General features: G+C 37.9%; 1 protein-coding gene across 1 annotated transcript in view; it reads right to left on the bottom strand.

Moving 5' to 3' along the window:
• Positions 1-12,607: 12,607 nt before the first annotated feature.
• The window catches only part of RNF212 (ring finger protein 212), a 24,240-nt gene continuing 15,702 nt past the window's right edge, over positions 12,608-21,145 (bottom strand). The window contains exons 6-12 of the mRNA XM_009272631.1: positions 20,499-20,563; positions 20,340-20,409; positions 19,493-19,538; positions 18,055-18,118; positions 16,036-16,108; positions 15,051-15,247; positions 12,608-12,645 (exon numbers count right to left, since the gene is read on the bottom strand). Of these exons, the coding sequence (XP_009270906.1) occupies positions 12,608-12,645; positions 15,051-15,247; positions 16,036-16,108; positions 18,055-18,118; positions 19,493-19,538; positions 20,340-20,409; positions 20,499-20,563 (553 nt within the window). The remainder of the gene's footprint in view (positions 12,646-15,050; positions 15,248-16,035; positions 16,109-18,054; positions 18,119-19,492; positions 19,539-20,339; positions 20,410-20,498; positions 20,564-21,145) is intronic.

Genomic DNA, 21,145 nt, shown 5'->3' with positions numbered 1-21,145 from the left:
TGAGCAAACTTTGCCAGCATTCTCTGCCCCCTTAATGCCAAAGTTCACAGTGGTTTGTAGATTTTAAATGACCATGTTTACTTCACATTTTATTTAAGTATATCATGTGCTGACATTGCAGAATGTTATAGGGTTTAATGTTGATTTCTCTTAAACATAATAAATTGCAGTTCTCAAACCCAGATTACCTTAAGCATCACTGGGCTGGATGACCCCAAAGGCATGAGCACTGCAGCACTCCTGGAGAGAAGCACGGCGGACGCTGTGCCTGGTCCGGCTCCGACTCGTGGTTCTTACACCAGCTGCTGTGGAAAAGAAGGTGCAAATGAGCAGATTTAGGGTAACCTCCAAAGAAAATTTCTTCCTAACCCACCAGGCCTAGGCATTAGATTAAGCTCTGAAAAAGATGCATAGCAAATAATTATGGAGAATGAGAAATGTATTTTTTTTTTATGTTTTACTTCCATATTATTTTCTCAGTGCAAGAAGAGGTTTGTGCTGGTCTTGGGCAGCATGGTAGTGGGGTGGCAGGAGCAGGGGCAAGGGAACATCATGCAGTAGTTGCATTTAGAAAGGAAAGTACTGATTACTAATAACAAACACGTTTCTGCACTTTGGATGCTATGCTGTTGTACAGGAATACACAACTAATTCCCCTAAACACATTGACACAACCTCTGCTAACATCCATAAATACAGACCTTAGCCTCCAAATACAAAAAGGGAGATAAACTACGATCCGCTTGATTTTAAAATAGCAATTTAACAGCTGTTATAATAGCCTCTGATACTTATTTTCCGAAGCTAAATCCAGACCACCAGCCATATTTAGCAAGCACTGGAGCATGAGCCGCCTCTCCAGCGCCGGTTCCTCCGCACAGAGCTGGAATGACGCAGCAATGAATCAGTTACACGCTGCAGACCACACTCCAGCTGTCTTACAATAAACTAAACTGCAGCAGCTCCAGAAGTTCACAGTAGCGGCACTAATTTTTACCAGCTGAGGACTTGAGCCTTTATCTCTTGTTTAGACTTCAGAACAGACCTCAGATTTCTGCAGCGTGAGTCTCCTCTAAACAGGGTGATCTTTGGGTTTTCCCCTTTTGCTCAGCCGCTCCGAGCGCCAGCAAGCGCAGAGGACCCTTTCCCAACAAGCGATGGGGTGTTTACACGGTTTGCTCGGCCCCGTCGAGCACGATCTCCCTCGCACTGCAATAGCACGCAGCTCTGGTGTCAAAATGACATCTAATACCTGGAACAATGCTGCCGTGGATGCGGGAAATGGAGTACCTACCACATGGGTGCTACTGAAATGAAACTGGCCCCATGTGCCAACTTTGCAAAAAAGGACACTTTGTTTTTGCCTGGCTTTGGCAAGCTTTTAACCCTGGCTAATTTAACATTAAAGCTACACTAGCTGTCTCAGATGCATATTGTTAAAGCCAGCTGGATATGCCAAAAACTACAAAGAGAGCAAGCTTTTTGCCTAAACAAGTAATACTGACTGTCACTTTGTATCAAGACTTAATCCTGTTAATGAGCTACAGGTGGGGCAATTTCCCCGATCGAATGCATTTTTCAGAGAGCATTTCCATTCACTGTATTGCTCACTGATAACCGTCTCAGATGCATATTGTTAAAGCCAGCTGGATATGCCAAAAACTACAAAGAGAGCAAGCTTTTTGCCTAAACAAGTAATACTGACTGTCACTTTGTATCAAGACTTAATCCTGTTAATGAGCTACAGGTGGGGCAATTTCCCCGATCGAATGCATTTTTCAGAGAGCATTTCCATTCACTGTATTGCTTACTGATAACCATAAGGTATGTACTGTAATCCGGACTCCACCCTTACTCAGCAGTCTGTTACTTAGAATGCCTTTTGCTTTTACATCGACTCAACCCTGTTATCTCTACCGCGGCCACGAGGAAATGCTGTTCCCGTTTATTGCAGGGTTTGCAGGCTGTATTCAGATTTGCACCAGACTGCAGATTCATATTTTGTGTTGCGTAAAGGGTTTTGGGGAGGTTTCAGCTGCTTTCACACTAGTTCCATTCTGCTGTACTGAACATTGGAAATTTCACAGGATTAAATTAACAGCAGTGAAAATGAGGTAAATTCCTTGGTTATTCCATGTCAGATCCTAAGATCTCACTTTGTGCTGCATAGAAACAGGCCCATGGATTTGATAAGTTTAACATCTGATTAGATATGAAAATTAGTCCAGAAATGCTATTTATGTTAATAACAAAATATATTTTTATTTTTCATGTGTGTTGCTTTAATTTGATCCCGTCCGTGTTTTCATGGATGTAGAAGGAACAAGAGAAAGTTTTTCTTTGCTTCTGAAAACAAATGGTTGAATTCATTTCCCTATTTATGTTATATGGACATCCTTGGAAGGAAAATCCAGTGCTACTGCATGAAAAGATGCCACCCCAGCCCCCTGGAAACTGGGCGGGTAGTTGTTCTTTTATTGATCCTGTTTAGGTGCAGCAGGCTGGGTGAGTAGTTCTTTGGCCAAGCTTTGCTATGCGACATCCTGGCTTTCTCAGCTCCACTTGCTCTCCCAGGAGGAAAAAGATGGGAGAGGAGACAGCCAGGATACCTGTTGTACTATCCTCTGAATAAGAACATACTATTTCAGGTAAAACATTTTGTGTTTATGATCTACCTTTTTTGGTTGACAAGTGGGAAAAATATGAAAAACCCACATATTTTTCAATGAACATGAATTTTTAAGAAATCACCTATCTTGGAAAACTCACTTCTTTTCACTGAAAACCAGTTCTGCTGCTGAAAACCACATAAAGACCAGTGTTAGCTACAGGCATGGGACCTGCACACCTAACTTCCCTAGGCTGTTTTGCAGATCAATACCACAAATGATTTGCTGCTTGTTTTTAAACTAAGTACTAGGCAAAAAGGGCTATTTTGGGTTAAATGAACAAGCACCTCTTTGAGTACAGGAACTAACAAAATGCTGGCCTCCAGCAGACGGCTCTCTCATGCTTTGTTTGTTTTTACCTGAATTAGATTAGTGCTGCAGTGCGATTTCACCCTTATTAGACACTAGAAAGGCTACACAATGTAGCAGTAAGCTCAAGAAAAAGTTCAGACAGAGTTCACAGCTAATTAGACATCCCAGGCTCCTCACGGCAAAGCAACCTTGATGGTGGAGTGGGTTCTTGCGTGTCTGATATGACTGAGCTGCACAGGCGTGGATTTTTACTGTCACCAGCCCATGGGGCTTCGCCGGTGCCTGAACACTATTGCATCCAGCTGGTGGCTTTCCCTCAACGGTGAACTAATACCTGCCGTCTCTCCCCTCCCTGTTTGCACATAATGTTTACTGGAAAATCACTGAGAACTCTGTTAAAAGTATCAGAGTTATATGTCACATAAATATTTATGACAGAACAGCGTAACAAGGCATAACTGGGACCCCAAGAAAGGACGTATGTAGCTACTACCATTTTGTATAACTTTTTGTCTGACTTTTCTAAATAAATTGTAAAGTTAGAGTGAGTTGCATTTTTTTGTTCTTTTTTTTTAATATTATTTTTAGGCTAAATAATCAGACATTAAATTTGGTATTGCCAAAACAATAATATCAAGTTTATGGAAAAGAATTCAAACATAACCCTACTAATTGTCAAGCAAATGTTTGTATTTGTTACCTTCCCAGTTATAACAATCTGATTGCCAGAAGTTTGGTTATTTATGAAATCATGTGGCAAAACACAGACACGTACCTCTTTTTAAACCACCAAAACCCAGGATGTGGGTAGGAACTGTGAGCGTGGCCGGCAATGTTTCACCCCTGCTTGACTTTCATAGAAATTGTTTCTCTCCCTTCAGTATAAAAGAGGCTTGTTGTTCTATTTTAAAAGTAAATGTTGGCAGCAAATATTTATATTCCAGGCAATTCTGCCCAAAAAGCTTCACAAAGAATAAAATTCCCTCTTGCTCAGATGGTTGGGCTCATGTATCACTCCTGCCCTGGTTGGTTGTATTTTCGGCAGGTGAGTGAGAGACCACTGGCTCACGAGCTGGTTGCTGACAGTCTTTGCCGGGTGCCAGGCTCTTCGATGGCAAAATCTGGCCTCTGCCCACTGACCTGGCTTTAGCTGTGCTGTGTTAATATACTCTTTCAGGATCTGCTTATTACTGCTTAAAAGGAAAATGGAAGAGGTTGTATTCCCTGAATACTCACAATTTTCACTGTCTTGGGGTATAAAAAGTGTGGATTAAACACCACGTAAAGTTGGGGAAAATATATAGCTAATAGAGCAGTATCTCATTAAACATGATCTGTGCAGTAATATGACGTTACATATGGTGTATTCAAATAGTTCAATACAGGTGAATGGTAATTCAGGTAAAATAAAACATCAATTAACGTATCACAAGAAAGCTCTAAAGCACTCTACATAAACTTCCGTGCTTTTTTTTTTACTCATGAGCTAATTAATTTTTTGGAAACAGGCTGCACTTATGAATTTTGGAAACTAAATGAAGCACGGCAGGGATTCCAGTTTATTGCCTAACAAAAACTATTACTCTTTTAACAGTTCTGACAGGCACAGCTGAGTCTTACAAGAGCTATTCCCTTCTCTCCAACCCTTTTTTTGTTCCCTCAAACACTCTGTCACCATATTAACAATCAATGTAGAAAATTTGCAATTACCTCAACAGCATATTGTAGGGAGCTGATTTTCTGATTTATATCTTTCTCAACTGATTTTCAAGGAACAGTGTATGAATTAACCCTTGCGAACAATGGGAAGGCTTTCAATGTGCGTCTACTTTATATACAGTGTACGCATTTTTGTGCCATTTATTTTATAGCTTGTATCTTTAGTGGTAATATTTGTAGCTCCATCATCAACAACTGAGGTAAGAGTTTTAAGGGAATAGTAGTTTGAAACAAAGATTGCCCCAAAGAAAGAGGGCTCGAGCTGCGATGCATTAAAATGTTGGCATGTATGAAAAATACTTATGAAGTCACACCTTGGTCTGAGTTACAGAGCCAGGATGTGTGGAGCAGATTTCACTGCTGAAGTGCTACAACGATTAATCATAGGCCGTAGGAAAGCCACTCTGAGTGTTACGGGAGGAGAAGCTCAGGGGCACCACCATGCAAGGACCCCAAAGAGGTTTCCATACACCGGCACAGAGATGACTTTCTGCCCCATTCACACATTCCTACAAAGACCACCAAAAGCTGCCAACTTCAGCCCACCAGTGAGACTCTGAACTCCTTATTCCTGAACCCCAAAAGGCTGCTGTCTCGTCCAGCGTGCAAAAAGGCTTCAGCAGGCTGATGCCTTAGCATTATTATTATTATTAGCTGCCTGTGATTTACGGTGTGAAGGAGAGGGACTGCGGCTGGGGTGTGGCTTGCTAGTTTCCAGTTGGAGTTGAACTGGAAATACACAGCAGCTTTCCTCTAAAACTGCAACCACGGCATCAATATTTACACGAGCAAGTGAAGATACAGATCGACCATGCCTGTGTGCATCCATGGCAGGGTAACAGTCATTCAGCCTATGCATATACATACACACCCCTGCCTCATACATGTCCTGCAAAATGTGAATGGACGGGCTCTTTAACAAAGAAATTACTTTGGGGGCTCAAGTAATTCTTTTAGGAGGACAACATTGTACTACCCAGCATATTGCATGCGGCATAGGTTATGAGAACACCAGTTACGTTAAAGGAAAAATCCTTACTGTATGTAAAAGGTGCTTTATATTTCATTTACACATTTTCCACAAGAACTATTGAAAACCCTGGCAAAGTGATATATGAGCAAATAAAACGTGAGTTTACTGCATACAGACTCACACTTTCTGATACATTTTTTTCTCAAAACTCAGTGCCAACTGTTTCCCTTGCCATTTTTCTCAAAACCCACTGCGCCAACCAAATGTCATTGATATGTGACTTTCCACACAGATAGATAGTATTGCAATTTTTCAAAATACTAGACTAAGGCTATTAAGCATATTGCTTTAAACTTGCACCAAAATCGGAGGATATGAAGGAAGCAGATAATTGGCAGAACTAGCCTTTCCACCACATATGTCAGTAAGACCTATAGCTTGGGAAAATTATGCTTTCTGGAATATAGCACTAATGTATTTACCGTATGCTGTGCTAGAAGCTTTTTACATTCACGCTAATAATCTGCAAACTTGGTAATTTCACACACACAAACTAGAGCTCTCTTTTTATGTTTCAGCAAGGATTTAATGTATGGTGCTGTAACATTACTAGGCTGTGTTGCTTTTACCCACACACTCCATAGACTCTATTGGTAAGCTGTGAAATGCTGTCAGAAGTAACAGTAACTGCACTATGCTTGTGAAAAAGTGCAAGTCCTCTACATTTTGAAGTTATTGCCCTTGCTTCTTATCCCTTTATCTATTTATTCCTTAGTTAGAAAAGCTGCATAATTTGCAAAAGACCTGCTAGCCATTACTAGGAACTGTAGAGATTCTAATACAAGGGGAAATAAATACACAGAAAGCTGGAAATGCCCATTTCAGAGCTTACAATGAAAGAAATAAATAAGGCAATCCAGGTCCGCACATCTATTCCAAGAAGAATGATATCAAAGCACAAAACAGAAGTCTTGACCAGGGGCATTCAACCAGCTCTCCTTTAGGTATTGCACAGTATCTCCTTGCTTTAAATGCCTCCCAGGATCAACCCACCACTAATGTTGCATGGGCAACAGCGGAAAGGAGAACATGCATGAACATCTGAGTACACACAAGGAGAAAAGCTGAGCAAGACTGGAACGAGGTTGTTTACGTTGAAAACATTCCTTGATGCTCCTGACTGCTTTTGTTCTTCTTCCCTTTATCCCTCCCACTATCTCCCAGCTAGGCTTTCCTGCCCCTCCCCTGCACCCTCCCCAATTTCTAGCGCTCCCATGTTACAGGCAACTGCTAGCACAACAGCTAACCCACAGAGAGCTCTCCCCCTCCCAGGCTGGGTCATGTTTGCAAATATAGGTCAAAAACATAGTGGAGACTGGACTGGGTAATCCCAAATGGCCCATCTGTGCCTTACTCCCATCGCACGAAGCCTTGCCTGTCGTCACCCACTGTGACTCTCAGAGCTGTGTCCTGCCTGTTTCAAATCAGTTGAGGTCAGAGGAGCTGGAGCTGGCTGAAATGGTTTTTCACCATATTCTGCACAGCCAAATGCATAAAGACGCAGATGTACTTAGACCATCTTCAAAGTCAGCTTCTGTTTGGCTCAACACTGAGCTGGGCAAGGATGTCAAACACGGCTAAAGTGTGTGCTCGGTTAAGGCAGGGGCCAGAAAAAGCCTTTAGGAATGTCTAGTGGGACTGATTTTCTCTTCTCTTTTGTGTTGGTTCCACCAGATGCCTTAACACGGGGATAGACAGCCCTTGGTCTTGTTATGGAGGCTGCCCTGATAGGAAATGTGTTGCATGCCTTTACCTGAGAGGCCCTGTGTCCTAACTGACAAGATACCGCCTGCATGGGGTGATTCTCTAGAGTGCCAGAATTAAAGTGGATTCTCTCAGCATTGTTGATCTTCTGCAGAGGGTTTTTTGCATGTGGGCCTTGGCAGCACAGCTGGGGTAAGTGCCTGGTTTCAGGGTATTGCAAGGTGGACCAGGATGTAGAACAGCCTCTTTTCAAGCTTTGGTGGCTTCTGAATAGCTCTACGGCAGCAAGGTCAGGGGACTGCTGTTTGCTATGGGCAGGGCTGTGAGGAACCTTTCCCAGGTCCTGCGTAGAGAAGGAAAGCAACTCTTTTCATTTGCAGAACAGAAAGAGTTTTCCTCTTTTGCTGGTGGTAAATTGTGAGTAACTTGATAACACAGCTTGTTCTCTGCCTCCTAACACTGAAAATCCTTTAACAGCCACAGTCATGTCCTTCCTCACCTCGTCACCACACAAATATCACTTTGTCCCGAGGAATTTCTTTCCCTATCCACTCCAGACAGCTGGTACCCTAGTCCCTGGTACTACTGTACTCTCATGCGTCCAAGACAATTGTTTAACATCTTTCCAAGGGACAAAGTATCAGGGCTTTAGACATAATCGTGGGAAAAGCTGACCAGAGCTCATGGGGCACACCAGCCAAAGGATCCTTGGGGCAGGACATCACTAACCTTCTCCATGAAGACATTCAGCAAGCCGATCCTTTCATTATGAAGGGCGCTGGTGCATATTGGTGCAAATAAGGCAGTTTTCCCTGCAAAGTGTTGTGACATGCTGTCAGGGGTTCTAGGGATGCAGATGATTTAGTGACTGCATAGTGCTAAAGCTTGCTGGAGCTGATGGGATACCTAGCAATCCTAAAGGTGCAATATGAAAGAACCCCAAACGCTCACAGCATGGACATGAGCAGTGTCCTCCTGTCCACACGGATGTTTCTATCTGCACAGAAGAGATTTATAGGAAGAGTCTGGCACAACGGCACATGTCTGACTATGGGAAAGAGCATGTGCTCCAGAGGCACACAAAGCTGACCTACAGACTGAAGTATGTTGGCACTTTTGACACAGAGACCACAGAAGGAGAGAATTATCAAATTGCATTTCCTCAGGTCACGAGCGGGTTAAATTCTAGAGGAAAAATAGGACTATCGTAGATAAGCCGACAGTGCTGCATCTTGATGAGTTATGGCATTCTTTCCTGACTGCCAGAACATGAGAGTTCAAAAATAAGTGGTAGCAATTTCGCATTTTAATTGGCACAATTGTAGAAAATGCTACTTGGCAAGTATCAGGTATTATGTCTAACAGACTAAGCATTTGTCTGCAACAGACCTCCTTTGTATTACAAAGCAATAAATAGACATGATGCTGCCTTATATGGTATAAGCATCACCTTGTGAAAAAGATAAGTGATGACTGTGAAATGTAGCTGAAGTTGGCAACGATAATGCAAACAAGAGGATACCTTCAGCATTAGTGGTGACCCCACTGCATGAATAGCATGATTCTGACTTGTAATAAAACCCCATGCTATTGTTTGTATGTGCAGAAAACACCCTTGTAGTGAAATATATACTCGTGTTCTCTCCCAGAAAACTGCAAAAGATAAATTAGTGCCCTCTTATGACTTAAAGCCAGAAAGCTGCAGACAGAAACACTGAAAAGAACTTGAGGCCGGTTCAGTCTCTGTGTTTCTCAAAGCTTTACGCCACAGCTTTAGCACCGGCATCTTAGCTCTGAAGTCTTGAATACCCACTGTGATGGTTGCATTGACCCTATGCCAAGAGACTGGTGCGTTACCAAAGTACTCTGTTAAGAAAGTTTCCCAATATCAAGCCTAAATAATTTCTTCCTTCAGACCATTACTGCTTACCCCACCAGCATGACCTGCTTCCATTTTTACCTTTCACGTATTTGCAGACTACTGTATCTGAACTACTGTTTTAACTTCCACTTTAGTTCATCCAGTCCCTCACATTTGTTGTTCATCTTTGGTGCTTTTCTGATGTTTTAGCTTCAGACTCTACATCACTTTGTTGCCCTTATTTTTATTATCTGTAGCTTTTCTATATAAATTCCAAACTGAAAGGGCCAGAATAGTACAGATTTTACACCACTTACCCAAAAGAGTTGTACGGCTAAATAAATTTGTTTAGAGGTAAGTTAGCACCCTCTGGTGTATCATTGGTGTACTGCAAATTTCCTTAAAAATTAAAGGACGTTAATTCCTCACGAAAGCAAGAAAAATTCGGTGAAGATGGATGCCAAAAAGATGACTATAGAAACTTTTGTGCTTATTGGCAGATAGAGGAAACTTTGCTTTTTTTCCTTCTCCTCTTCTTAAAGAAGAAAATACTGAATTAAGTATTTTCAAATTTTTTTGAACAAAAGATAATAGCACTGAACTTGGCAAATTACCTTCCTTAAATGTTTTTTTTTTTCTTTTTAATTTTTTGCTTATTGGCAGATAGAGGAAACTTTGCTTTTTTTCCTTCTCCTCTTCTTAAAGAAGAAAATACTGAATTAAGTAGTTTCAGCTTTTTTTGAACAAATGATAATAGCACTGAACTTGGCAAATTACCTTCCTTAAATGTTTTTTTTTTTCCTTTTTAATTCTTTTTTTCTAGCAATTATTTTGCATGGTATGAGAGCCACTTAGACATAAGTTTCGAAAAATTTCACATTATAGTCAGTTCATTAGCTTGTGTTTTCAAAATTTTCATTTTGTCTGAACTGGGAAGCAAGAGGGTGTCATTTAACGGTATTTCTACTCAGCACGTATAGCTCCTGTGCCTTTTGTTTTTACTCAAATTACATTCTGTTTTGTCTTCAAAATGCATTTCAAAGCTGCAACATCTCTGAAGATGAGCAGGTTTTTTTTCTTCAGGATTGGACTGTGGGCTCAAATAGATTAAGTAGTACCTGCTAAGTAGAAGATACTACTAGATACTACTGAGTAGTTCAAAGCAGAAGTAAAGTTATAGAAATACCCATTTTTATACTATATTCTTTTCTTTATTGATGTGATGTTCCAAGTTCTCTTCTCAACCTGCAGCCACAAAACACACTCTGCCTGTGTTGAGCTTTTACCACAGAAAGGGTGAACTGGTGAAGATTACAGAGCCATGAAGATCGTTACTGAATTTGTGTGGAAACCACGGTGGTAAGCAGCAATACAGAAATCATTCAGCTCTCCGGGTATACATCTTTGAAGGACAAGGTGCATTTTTTTTTATTGTTAATTCTGTAGGACTAGCTTGTATGTCTCCTTCCTATATGATTCCTTCCAGGCAACCTTCAGACAAATCCCATTTATAGACACAACTTTGCAGCTTTATCAACTTCAAATTCTGTCTTCATTTACAATGGATGATAGCGGGGGGGGGGGGAGGAGGGAGAAACAAAGCTAATAAAACCCAGGTATTTCACCTAAAGGTGAAATTTCACCTACACCTACCCGGGTATTTCATTCTACAAGAATGCAACTTTCAGCAATTATAAAAGCTGTAGTATGACTTTGCAGACTTGGATGATGACTCTGCAGTGTGATAAAATAGAAACTAGAAAGAATACCATCTTGTGATCCAAAGAAACAGAAACCATTGGGGCACAATTAATGTGGAAGCCGGCAATCATATTTTACTAGCCTCATTTTTCAAGGTATTCTAGCTCATCTGGAACTAAAGGAGAGTAGGAATTTTAAAAAGTTACACCACACTCCTTTACTTGTGTGTGTCTGTGGTATTGTAAAACTAAATGATTCAAATGGAAGCTTGCTTCAAAGGAAATTTACTTAGAAATCCCATCTAAAACTGGAATTATAAGAATATTGGAGAGGAGAAAACATACAAACTTTCCCATGGTAAAAAAGTAAAAGCAGTTTTACATTGAAATAAGGGAAACGTGAAGCTTAGAATTTGTTATGGAAGCCCCTGCTCCAGAGACATTCACAAAACTGGTGTTTCTCCATCTATTTCACTCTCATTCAAGGGGCACACTTGCCAGTTAAAACTCCTCACAGTAGCTAGCTAGGGAGATGATGTAAGAATGATGAAATCAAATTCAGAGATAGTAAAAGCCATCATTCACTCTTCCGTTTTCTGGGTGAATTAACACTTTGTCTAAGCATCACAAAAAAACTCCTTTACACTCCCCTTTCTGTTCTAACTTTTCTTTTAGGTCAAGCAAAACATTTCAAGCCAAAAGAAATTTATCATGTACTCAGGGGACTTTATCTCAAAGACACAGCTTTTAGTTTTATTATTTTTAAAATAGTCCAGGTAAAGTTAGGGCCAAAACAAAACCAAGGTGCATATTTGATGACTCAGTCATACCAAAATTTTGCCAGACATACATAGTAATGGCGGGAATTTCAACTTAAGAGTTATTCTCAAAAGAAAAAGGTTGCATTCTGGCACCCTTCATTCAGAGTCTCCAACTGCTGTTCCTGTGTGAGAGTAAAGGTAGTCTCCACTGTGTTTTGTCTCTTCATCCCAGTTCCCTCATTTCATTCCATTTTGGGAAGAAATCATTGCTACCTAAATCAAATGGTAAACTTCTTGGAGTGTGGAATAGATACTGTATTATGAGCTTGGCAGAACCTGCTAGAATGTAACATCCCTCAAACCTTACCCCTTTCAATAGTGCAAACAAAAAGTGATCTATTGAGTAAGAACCAAAATTTGGAATTCTGGAATCCAAAATCCATAAATTAAATTTGTTTTAGGACTGGGACTCATCTCTAATATTGTACAGGTGCAACCGTTTAAAAATAGAGTTCTTCTGCAGATCAGTGCATTCACAGCAAGAAATGCTCATTGAATATATAATCATGTTTTGTCTTAATACTTAGTTAATAAAGGCTATTTATTTCTACAATATATTTTAAGGCAAAATTTCTAAAAACAGCAAGAGGATTTTGTACTCCTGTTTAAAACTACTGTAGATGTTAATCAGCAAGATCACTGACGTTTTAAATACATTATTCATGCTGGATAGTTAGCTGGTTTATGCCAATTTGACATTTTGCAGAAATTTCAAATACTTTGATAGCCAAAGACTGTATAAGGCTTCTTCAGATGTTTATTGACCAAAACAATTCACAGAAGTTTGCTTATCTTTCTGTTGAATGTCCTCCAAAATTAGTTGATCCTAGAATAAGAATACAAGTACAAATGGAAAAAAAATTAGTAAGACTAAAGGAAAACTTTATTCATGTAAATTATTTTTAGAACTTATTCAAGGAAGAGAGAAAGTGAAAACTATCAAAAATTAAAAATAAAACCCATATATTTTGATGAGAACTTTTGTATAGCTCTTTTTATGAATCTAAATATGCTCCTTTGTATTTACATAAAAGAGTTAGGTTTCTCTTTTTGTAAAAGCATTTTTTGCCATATTCCGATTTCAGCTACAGAAGTGAATGTCCGAAGCATCGTTATGCATGAACTGCAATTCACTTGTAAACATATAACTGAAAGACGACTAATAATTAAGTTCAATATAGCTGCTTTTTTTTTTAACTTCAGTTTCTACTACATTATTTACAGATTCTATCAGGTTCATGCATTATTTCACATGCTATATCACTGTCCAGAAACTCCACAAGAAAAACAATTATGATGTAAGCTTCCACAAGCTATAAGCATTCATAACTTGAGTATGCGTGAATTTCTTAAAATATCTTTATTTTGGTTTCATGACGTTTCATGAACTCAAAACTGCTTGGGATGTGTTACTCTTGGAATAGAAAGGTCACGTTTATGAATATGGACTGAAAAATGCTTTATAGCTGAAATAGCCTTTTAATGTAAATAACAAAGATTTCACTTGTGATGTAAACTCCGCAATATGAAGAATTAGGTTTCCAAGATGTGATTGGTCAGGGTGCTAGATAATCTCATCTAGGCTCCCTTTCCCACAAGACATTGGACCAGATGATCTTTCAAGGTCCCTTCCAACTTGGGCTGTTCTATGATTCTATGATTCTACAATTCTATGAATTAATCTGCCCCAGTGCAATTCCTACCTACACCCCTCTTGGGCTGGTCTCTATGCAGCTACTTTTGCTAGTTTTATGCTGCACTCAACAAATAATACCCTGGACTATCTCCCTTTTTACTGTCACTTGCGTGTGTGTGTCTTGACAGCTAGATCTGTAAGAAATGTGAAGTTGAGACAGAAAATTTGGCAAATGAGAGAACAGTACTAGGATTGAAAAAATCATGGGATTGGGAAGATTACTACTGAAGTCTGTGATGGGATAATAGATAATAATAAAAGAAATAAAGTTAATATCGTACAGAATATGGGGAAAATGGCCAGCAACAAATGATCATAATTATCATCTAAGCCTTTCTTCCCAAACTGTGAAGATACAGAACATGTGACAGAGAAGTACAATGAAATAAGTATTTATAAAACATAAAAATAAAAGACTAGAAAATGCTTTTGTCTTCTTTAATTTTTTTCCCATCATTTCCTTATTCTTTGCTTTTTTGTTTGGTCTGTTTGTTATAACTATCCAGAGCATCTCTTTTCTACTTTTCTTGCTTCACAGGAACAATAACCTTTACTGTCCTCTCATCTTTTTCCTTTGGTCCATCCTGCTTCCTCTTTTACACTAATATTCTGCATTCTTACCTCCATTCTTCATAAATGCTTTAATCTGCTTCTTCTATAGCCTTTGTTCTGTCCCATGCACTGTTCCTGGGCTCCTTTTCTTCTCCCAACCCTTTTAATATCCTCACCTTTTTTTCTATTCCTTAACACATCTTCCTTCTTCTTCTCTGTCTCATCATCTGCTCATTCCCTATCCGTTGTTCATTTTCAGAACAAGTTCACTCATTTTTCATTTCTATTAATATTCCCTAGTTCCTAATAACCAGGTGACTAATACTTCACTTCTTACTCTCAGAATACTGCAGTTTCCTTTTATGTTCCTTTTTTCTCTGCTGGACATAGTGAGATGTCAACTGTCACCCACTTTCTACAACATGCCATTCAGTCATACAGGAACTGTCTCCCATTCATTCTTTTCATTATAGACATTTTTTTTTCCTTCTTTTCCATGTGTCAGCTCAACTATCCTGCTTTATTAAAGGACTCTTGCTGACTATCTCAGTCTTGCTATGACTCCCACTGAGTTCACTGCACTTTCTCCACTCATGTTTTTCTTTTCTCTACTCCTTACTTGAGATTTGTTCCAAGATTAGTTTTTTGCACAATGCTTTGCATTATTTAGAACTTGTGTTTTTCTAGAGAACTATTATGGAAATGATTAGATTTAGTCTGTTAAAATATTACTCTGGGATACAGCAAGAACACATTTTCACCGCAGATATTCTATTGCACAGAAGGCTAAGGAAAATACTGATCATAAACATCAACATTTTTCATATTTTGCTGATAGCCTGCTTCCAATTTTGAAATATCACTTTTGTGTTGCTTAATTTATTTCTTATTTACTGTTCTCCAGTAAATAAGCAATAAGCATATGTTATGCTGAAAATTTTTCAGGAAGTGTTAAATGTTGTTATTTTATAAAATATACTTGCCTAAATGTTGTCTTTGCAGAAGTCCAGAGATGGTGATTGGATGTCTTGTTACAGATGGCTGTGGGGAAGGTGATGTAAATGGATACAACTGAGGGGTTCTGAAATCAGAAGTAGCCCATGACCCCCTTCTACTACTTTGTGATCCAGATGATGATGTAAGTGAACATCCACTATGTGGTAGTCTTATAGGTGTGGATCTGTTAACAAAATTAATTCATGGATATGATTTGAGGCTACTTTCATAGTACAAGAGATTTCAAAAACACTTAAATTCATAGTGCTAATATTTTTATAGAAAATGCTATAAATTTTTGTGTTCTACCTATTCCTTATCAGATTTTTACTTCTTTAGGATTTTCACATATTTTCAAAAGCAGAAGGACAAAATAAATTATATGAAAATAACAGATGGAAAAAAAAATATTTTGTTATACATATTTTCATTTGTGCTAGGAAGATACATTTGGCTTAATGATTACAGAGAATAAGAGTTTACTTTTTCTGGAACGATTTTAAGTTTTTTCTTGATGTTAATAATTCTCACAGCTTGAGACATTTTCAATGTTTAGATTAAAAACCTGAAACACCTGCTACACACTGCATGAAGATGTTCAGGTTATTCAGAGAATTGCTCTTGTGTAGATATTGTGTTGTCATCTCTGATTTTTAGAAGACTTATAAAGCAGAAACATTGTTGCACTTTCTTGCTATACAATTACTACCCTTTGTATAAAAGTACCATGACTATAGATGTCCACAGTTACAGGAACTCAGGTTAACTCTGCACATTTTTGAAGAAAGTGATTTCAAAATAAAACCTTCCAACAATAACAAACACATTCATATAGGTGATAGCTAGCCTGCACAATAACATTTCTTCAGATATAGAATATAACCTTTAAACGTACAGATTAATACAGGCCAGACAAGAGAAATTTCAGTCTCTCGTAGGAGACGGTAACATCTTGAAAAGGTATTTAATTACCTTGTAGATCCTGCTCTACTATTTTGACTTGACATTATTCCAGATGACTGAGAACAACTGTAGGCTACACTACCTGTAAGAATAGAATTTTTGAAAACAGGACCAGCTTGAATTACCCATTTTACTTAAGAGATAACTTTGGAAACAAAGATTAGTACTTTAATTGCATTATTTGGGACAAATTCATGATTGGTTTATTCAAGAATTAAAAATGGTGCACGATTACAATAGACAATTGTAATAGTCAGGAATTGGCTGACAAAATAAAGTCACCATGTCGCTTGAGAAAGGATTAAAATAGCTGTAAAAATTAATAATGTGTTTTTACAATTTAGCACAGACAAGACACTTGCTGAGGCACAAGTTGTCTTCCAGTACCTCTTGCTGGTAGAAGATCCAGCAAAAGTGAAAGCCATCAAAAGTCCTCAGCAGTATTCCAACAGAGAATAAAGGTGAAAATTTGTTTTTAGTCACAATAGATTAATCCTACATAGAGCTTAGCCGTCACGAAAACATCATATTGCACCATTCCTGCAAATCTTTTTCAAGTTAAACACATATGTTGGTTTCTTTCACTTTCTCTCATTTATTAGACTATTATTAGACTATCAAAATAGCTCTGCTGAGGTGCTCCAGTTCTTCAGCTATTCTTTTTTGCCCCATCCATCTCTGAGAAGGAAACTTTCTTTAGTGCACCATTAAATGATTGTTTCTACTTGCCCTTACTTTTGCAAGTACGCTTTGATTCATTCAGCTGTGTCCACTGCAAAACTTTATTAGTTGATTCTGAAATGTGCTGAACACATAACTGTTCTACGTATAATTTTATTATCTAATTAAATATCTATTTATATTTAGACACAATAAAAAAACAGTTAACTGCAACTCTTACTATCTTGTTATCCATAAATTTATAGGCAAGCATGCATTTAGGAAGGATCTGAACATATAAATCAGACATTTTACAATTTAGCACAGACAAGACATTTGCTGAGGCACGAGTTGTCTTTCAGTACCTCTTGCTGGAAGAAGATCCAGCAAAAGTGAAAGCCATCAAAAGTCCTCAGCAGTACTCCAACAGAGGGTAAAAGTGAAAAAGCAATTTTTGCTCCAAATGCTTCATTACCATTGCATTTGTCTCTGTTTCGGGATGTTTACACCATATAAAAACACGAGTGCTAAAAGCTCCTTATGTGACTGGAGATGGATTCTATTAACTGCTGAAGCCAGCTGAAAGACTGCCTGAGAATGGACTGTTAGAGAAACATGCTGAATGTAAAACCAAGAATGGGAGGGACACATGAATGTTAGACCTGCAGAGCATTAGGAATTCTGGGAAACTACTCACAAATAAACAGTACTCAAGGAGACTGCACTAACTTCAGTAGGCTGTCCTTCACATCTTATTTACATCAGAGCGTTACCCAAGCTCTGCAACAGCCCAGGAATGAAAGTAAGTACAGGCAGGTAAAATGTCTTATACCCTATTACAGTGATATGGTGAAAAAAAAAATAAAAATCACCTTTCTAAAGAAATTCTTGATCTCAACTTAATTACCTCGCTTTTGTTATGAAATACTTTTGTAACTTCCATTTAGTTTCCCCCCTTTTCCTCATGTGATTTTTAACGTGACATTAGGGACAATGTTAATCTCTGGTAACTATAAACAAATATAATTATGAAGGTTAACAGAGGGTCAATGACATATATTGCAAGTATGCCTGTTCTGTTCAACCATACACATCGTTACAGTATTTTCTTTGCAACTGTTGACTATGATTGCTCAGCAAAAATCATTTTGGTTACAAGTAATTATTCACAGAACAGAGTAGGTCAGTACTAGGAAGACTTATTTCATTCTTCATTTTTAACCATTTCCCATCTGCTGGATTGATGTGGTAAGTTCCTTACACCTCAACACAATTCAAGTTTGCTCAGTAAATTGCTAATGTATTAATTTATTAATCCTCTTAATGTAATAAAAATGTTATCCAGTTACAAACTTTATTTTTACTCACCCATACGTCCATCTTGCGGTGGAGTTATTAATGATAATCTTGTTGGACCGGTCGGTGTCTCAAGCTATATGAATGGCAAGGTGTTAATTACAGTGTAGTAAGTATGTTAATTATTATGGTATTTTAAGCAACAGTGTTACATTTTTGAGGTCTATAAAGTCTGCAGATTTCTGGTGCTCTTCGCTGCCAGTTTTGTTCATAGCACTAAAATGCAAAACCTCAGAATTAAGTTACTATTTTTGAGAGCTTTACAGTGGGGGGGTGGAAGTACATGCATTTTAGTTTTTTTCCAAGAAGTCCTCTCTGTCACATTCAGATAAGAAAAATATCAGACACTTACATCATTTTCTGTGCTGAGATTCCATTCTTAAGCTACGATCTGTTCCTGGAGGTTACCTCTCCTAATCAGAATACTAATACAGTGAAAAACTCCTGCCTTCATTCTCATCTTAGAGATGTCATTCAAAGCTTGCAATTCCCTACTCAAATATCAGGTTCCAACACTGCTTTCAGACCACTGAATTCTACATCTAGCTTTTTCTTAACATGTGAAGATACTATAAACACATCGATGCCCCTGAGCATAGACAGAAGGAAGATCACGTGGTCAAGCAGCAAACAAAATTGTTTATGAAAGGTGAAAGACAATGACTGGCTTGATTTGTGGCTTACAAAAAACCTTTCATCCATCATAAATGAAATTTCAGGAATTTTTTGAAAATCAGTGTGGTGTGAAGTTGAGTGCCAAGTGATTCACCTCTTGTAACGTCAGACATCTGTAATGACAGCATTTACATCCAGCCTGATCCCCTGAAATTCCCTTTATGGTCAAGGAAGAGAAACAGGAATGAGAGCAACAAATGTCCTTTAGAATGAGATGAATCACACATACTAATCCACAGGTTATACCTATGGATATAGGTCTATCTATGGATACAACCAATCCATAGGTTACAAAGGAAACCCTGAGATGCTAGCATAGATCTGCACTGCAGACATCTACATGAGGTCTGGTGAAGGTGGAAATCTTTCATATATTTCCATTCCTTATTAGAACTTAAATTTAATTGCAACTCTCAGTTTCATGCATTAGCGACATTTATTTTGGAAACAGTTACAACATTTTTATAATATAAACATATTGAGATTTCAAGAATTTGCCCTTTAATTTAGCATCAGAAGTTTAAAAGCCTGTATATGGCATGTGGAGAATATAATTCCAGAAATAAATGCTGTGATTTATTTCCCTTTGGTTCCTTTTTGGGGAGCTTCTGACTTCTACTAAGCATCAAGCATAGCTGAAATCAGCATGTACATAAGAATTGTTTGAAGGGGGGGGGATTCTATTTTTTGCAGTACTAACAGAGTAGGAGAAATCAAAAGCAGATATATGTACATATACATATATATAAAAACATATACAAAAAATCCCACTTACTTTCCTCATTGGTGAAGGTACAGGATCAATCTCCATTGACTCCATTCTTACAACAAAGGTCCAAATAAGTATGACATTGTAATAAAAATATCACATTCATTATAATGACTAAACTTACGTTATAGTCTCAAGTTAAATTTGACTAATAATGGAAAAGCATAACACATATGAGTATTTAGGACTTGTTCTAAAACCCACTAGCAGTAAGAAAAATCTATTAATTGATTCTGAGCTTTGGTTTAGACATTTACAGAGAAAGTTTTTTTATGATTAGCATTGTTATTGTTGTATTTGTCAGAATAAATATGCATATTTATGTATTTGTCACTTGTTTCCAAAACAAGGGCATTCTGAAATTTTATTTTTTATAAAAAATAAAGTCACAGTCACAGGTACAGAAAGCTTTTAGCTTGAGCAAGCTGTATGTTCGATTTATTTAAAATTTCATGAGCCTTACTGGTGTTCATCCCATCTAACTTTAGAAAACTACAATGTACATAGAGGTGTCTGTACAAGTCATTTAGATTTTCCCTACAGTCAATGGGAAGAGCTCCTCACCAATTAATCAATCTATCTATACAGAAAGTCTTTAGAATAAGGTGCATCATGCCTTAAGAGTTTTTTCCAGTGAGTACAAAGGCAATCTATACAAGTAGTTATTATGTATGCTTGGATAGCAAAGACCCTCCCCAGTTCTGTCATACTTACACAGTTTGCAGAAACAAAGCACAAAATCAGAAAATATACTTATTTTAAACTCACTACAAAAAAAATGGCTTTGTGTATAAAATATCGGCATGTTGTCATTGTTAAGATTTTCATTAAAAATTAATGGATTTGTACCTACATTTCAGAAGTGGAAGGATGACTAAGATGAAGAGAACATGAAGAGTAACCATTCTGTTTCCTTGAAGGAACTAAAGTCATTAATAAATTTATTATTAGAACATAGCTATATCCAGTATTATGTATTCCATAGTCAGTATCTTAAACCAACACTTCTTACTGGAAAGTGGATTTCTACTTGTACTGGAAAATGGTAGTTGTGTCGTTTGTTCAGGAGGTTTCATACTAAAGGAGACACAGAAGAAACAACAGATATAAATTGAAAGCTGATTTTATTAGTTCATTTGTCTAACTGGTCTATAAAGCATAACATCAAAGCATTTTACCCATCAATAGCTGGTTTAAACATTACACTATTTGCCATGAAGCAAAATAAGCAATATGTTTGATAAACTATTAACTTCTTCTCTATACCGTAATGTCTGTATCAGTCATTACATGCACAACAATATCAATTTAGGATAACATTACAGCAGAGTACTCTATGTAACAACGGATGTTAAAATACAACTATTAACTACAGTTGAGTCAAAAATCTTCATTTCAATGTATACATTTCCCAAACTTTAAAAAATCTAGTTATCAAAAGAAATGTTGGCATATTTATGCTATTCACGGGCAGCTATGTAAAACTGATACCTTTGCCTATAACCACACTGTCGTGGTTTAATTTCAGTTGGCAACTAAGCACCAAGCAGCCGCTCGCTCACTCCCCCCACCCGGTGGGATGGGGGAGAGAATTGGAAGAGCACAAGTTAGAAAAACTCGTGGGTTGAGATAAAAACAGTTTAATAATTGAAATAAAAT

The sequence above is a fragment of the Aptenodytes forsteri genome, unplaced genomic scaffold (assembly GCF_000699145.1).
Source record: "Aptenodytes forsteri isolate BGI_AS27 unplaced genomic scaffold, ASM69914v1 Scaffold670, whole genome shotgun sequence".
In the NCBI taxonomy this organism is placed as follows: Eukaryota; Metazoa; Chordata; class Aves; order Sphenisciformes; family Spheniscidae; genus Aptenodytes; species Aptenodytes forsteri.
The sequence above is the reverse complement of the archived record's forward strand: the minus strand, read 5'-3'. Positions and strand labels throughout refer to the sequence as shown.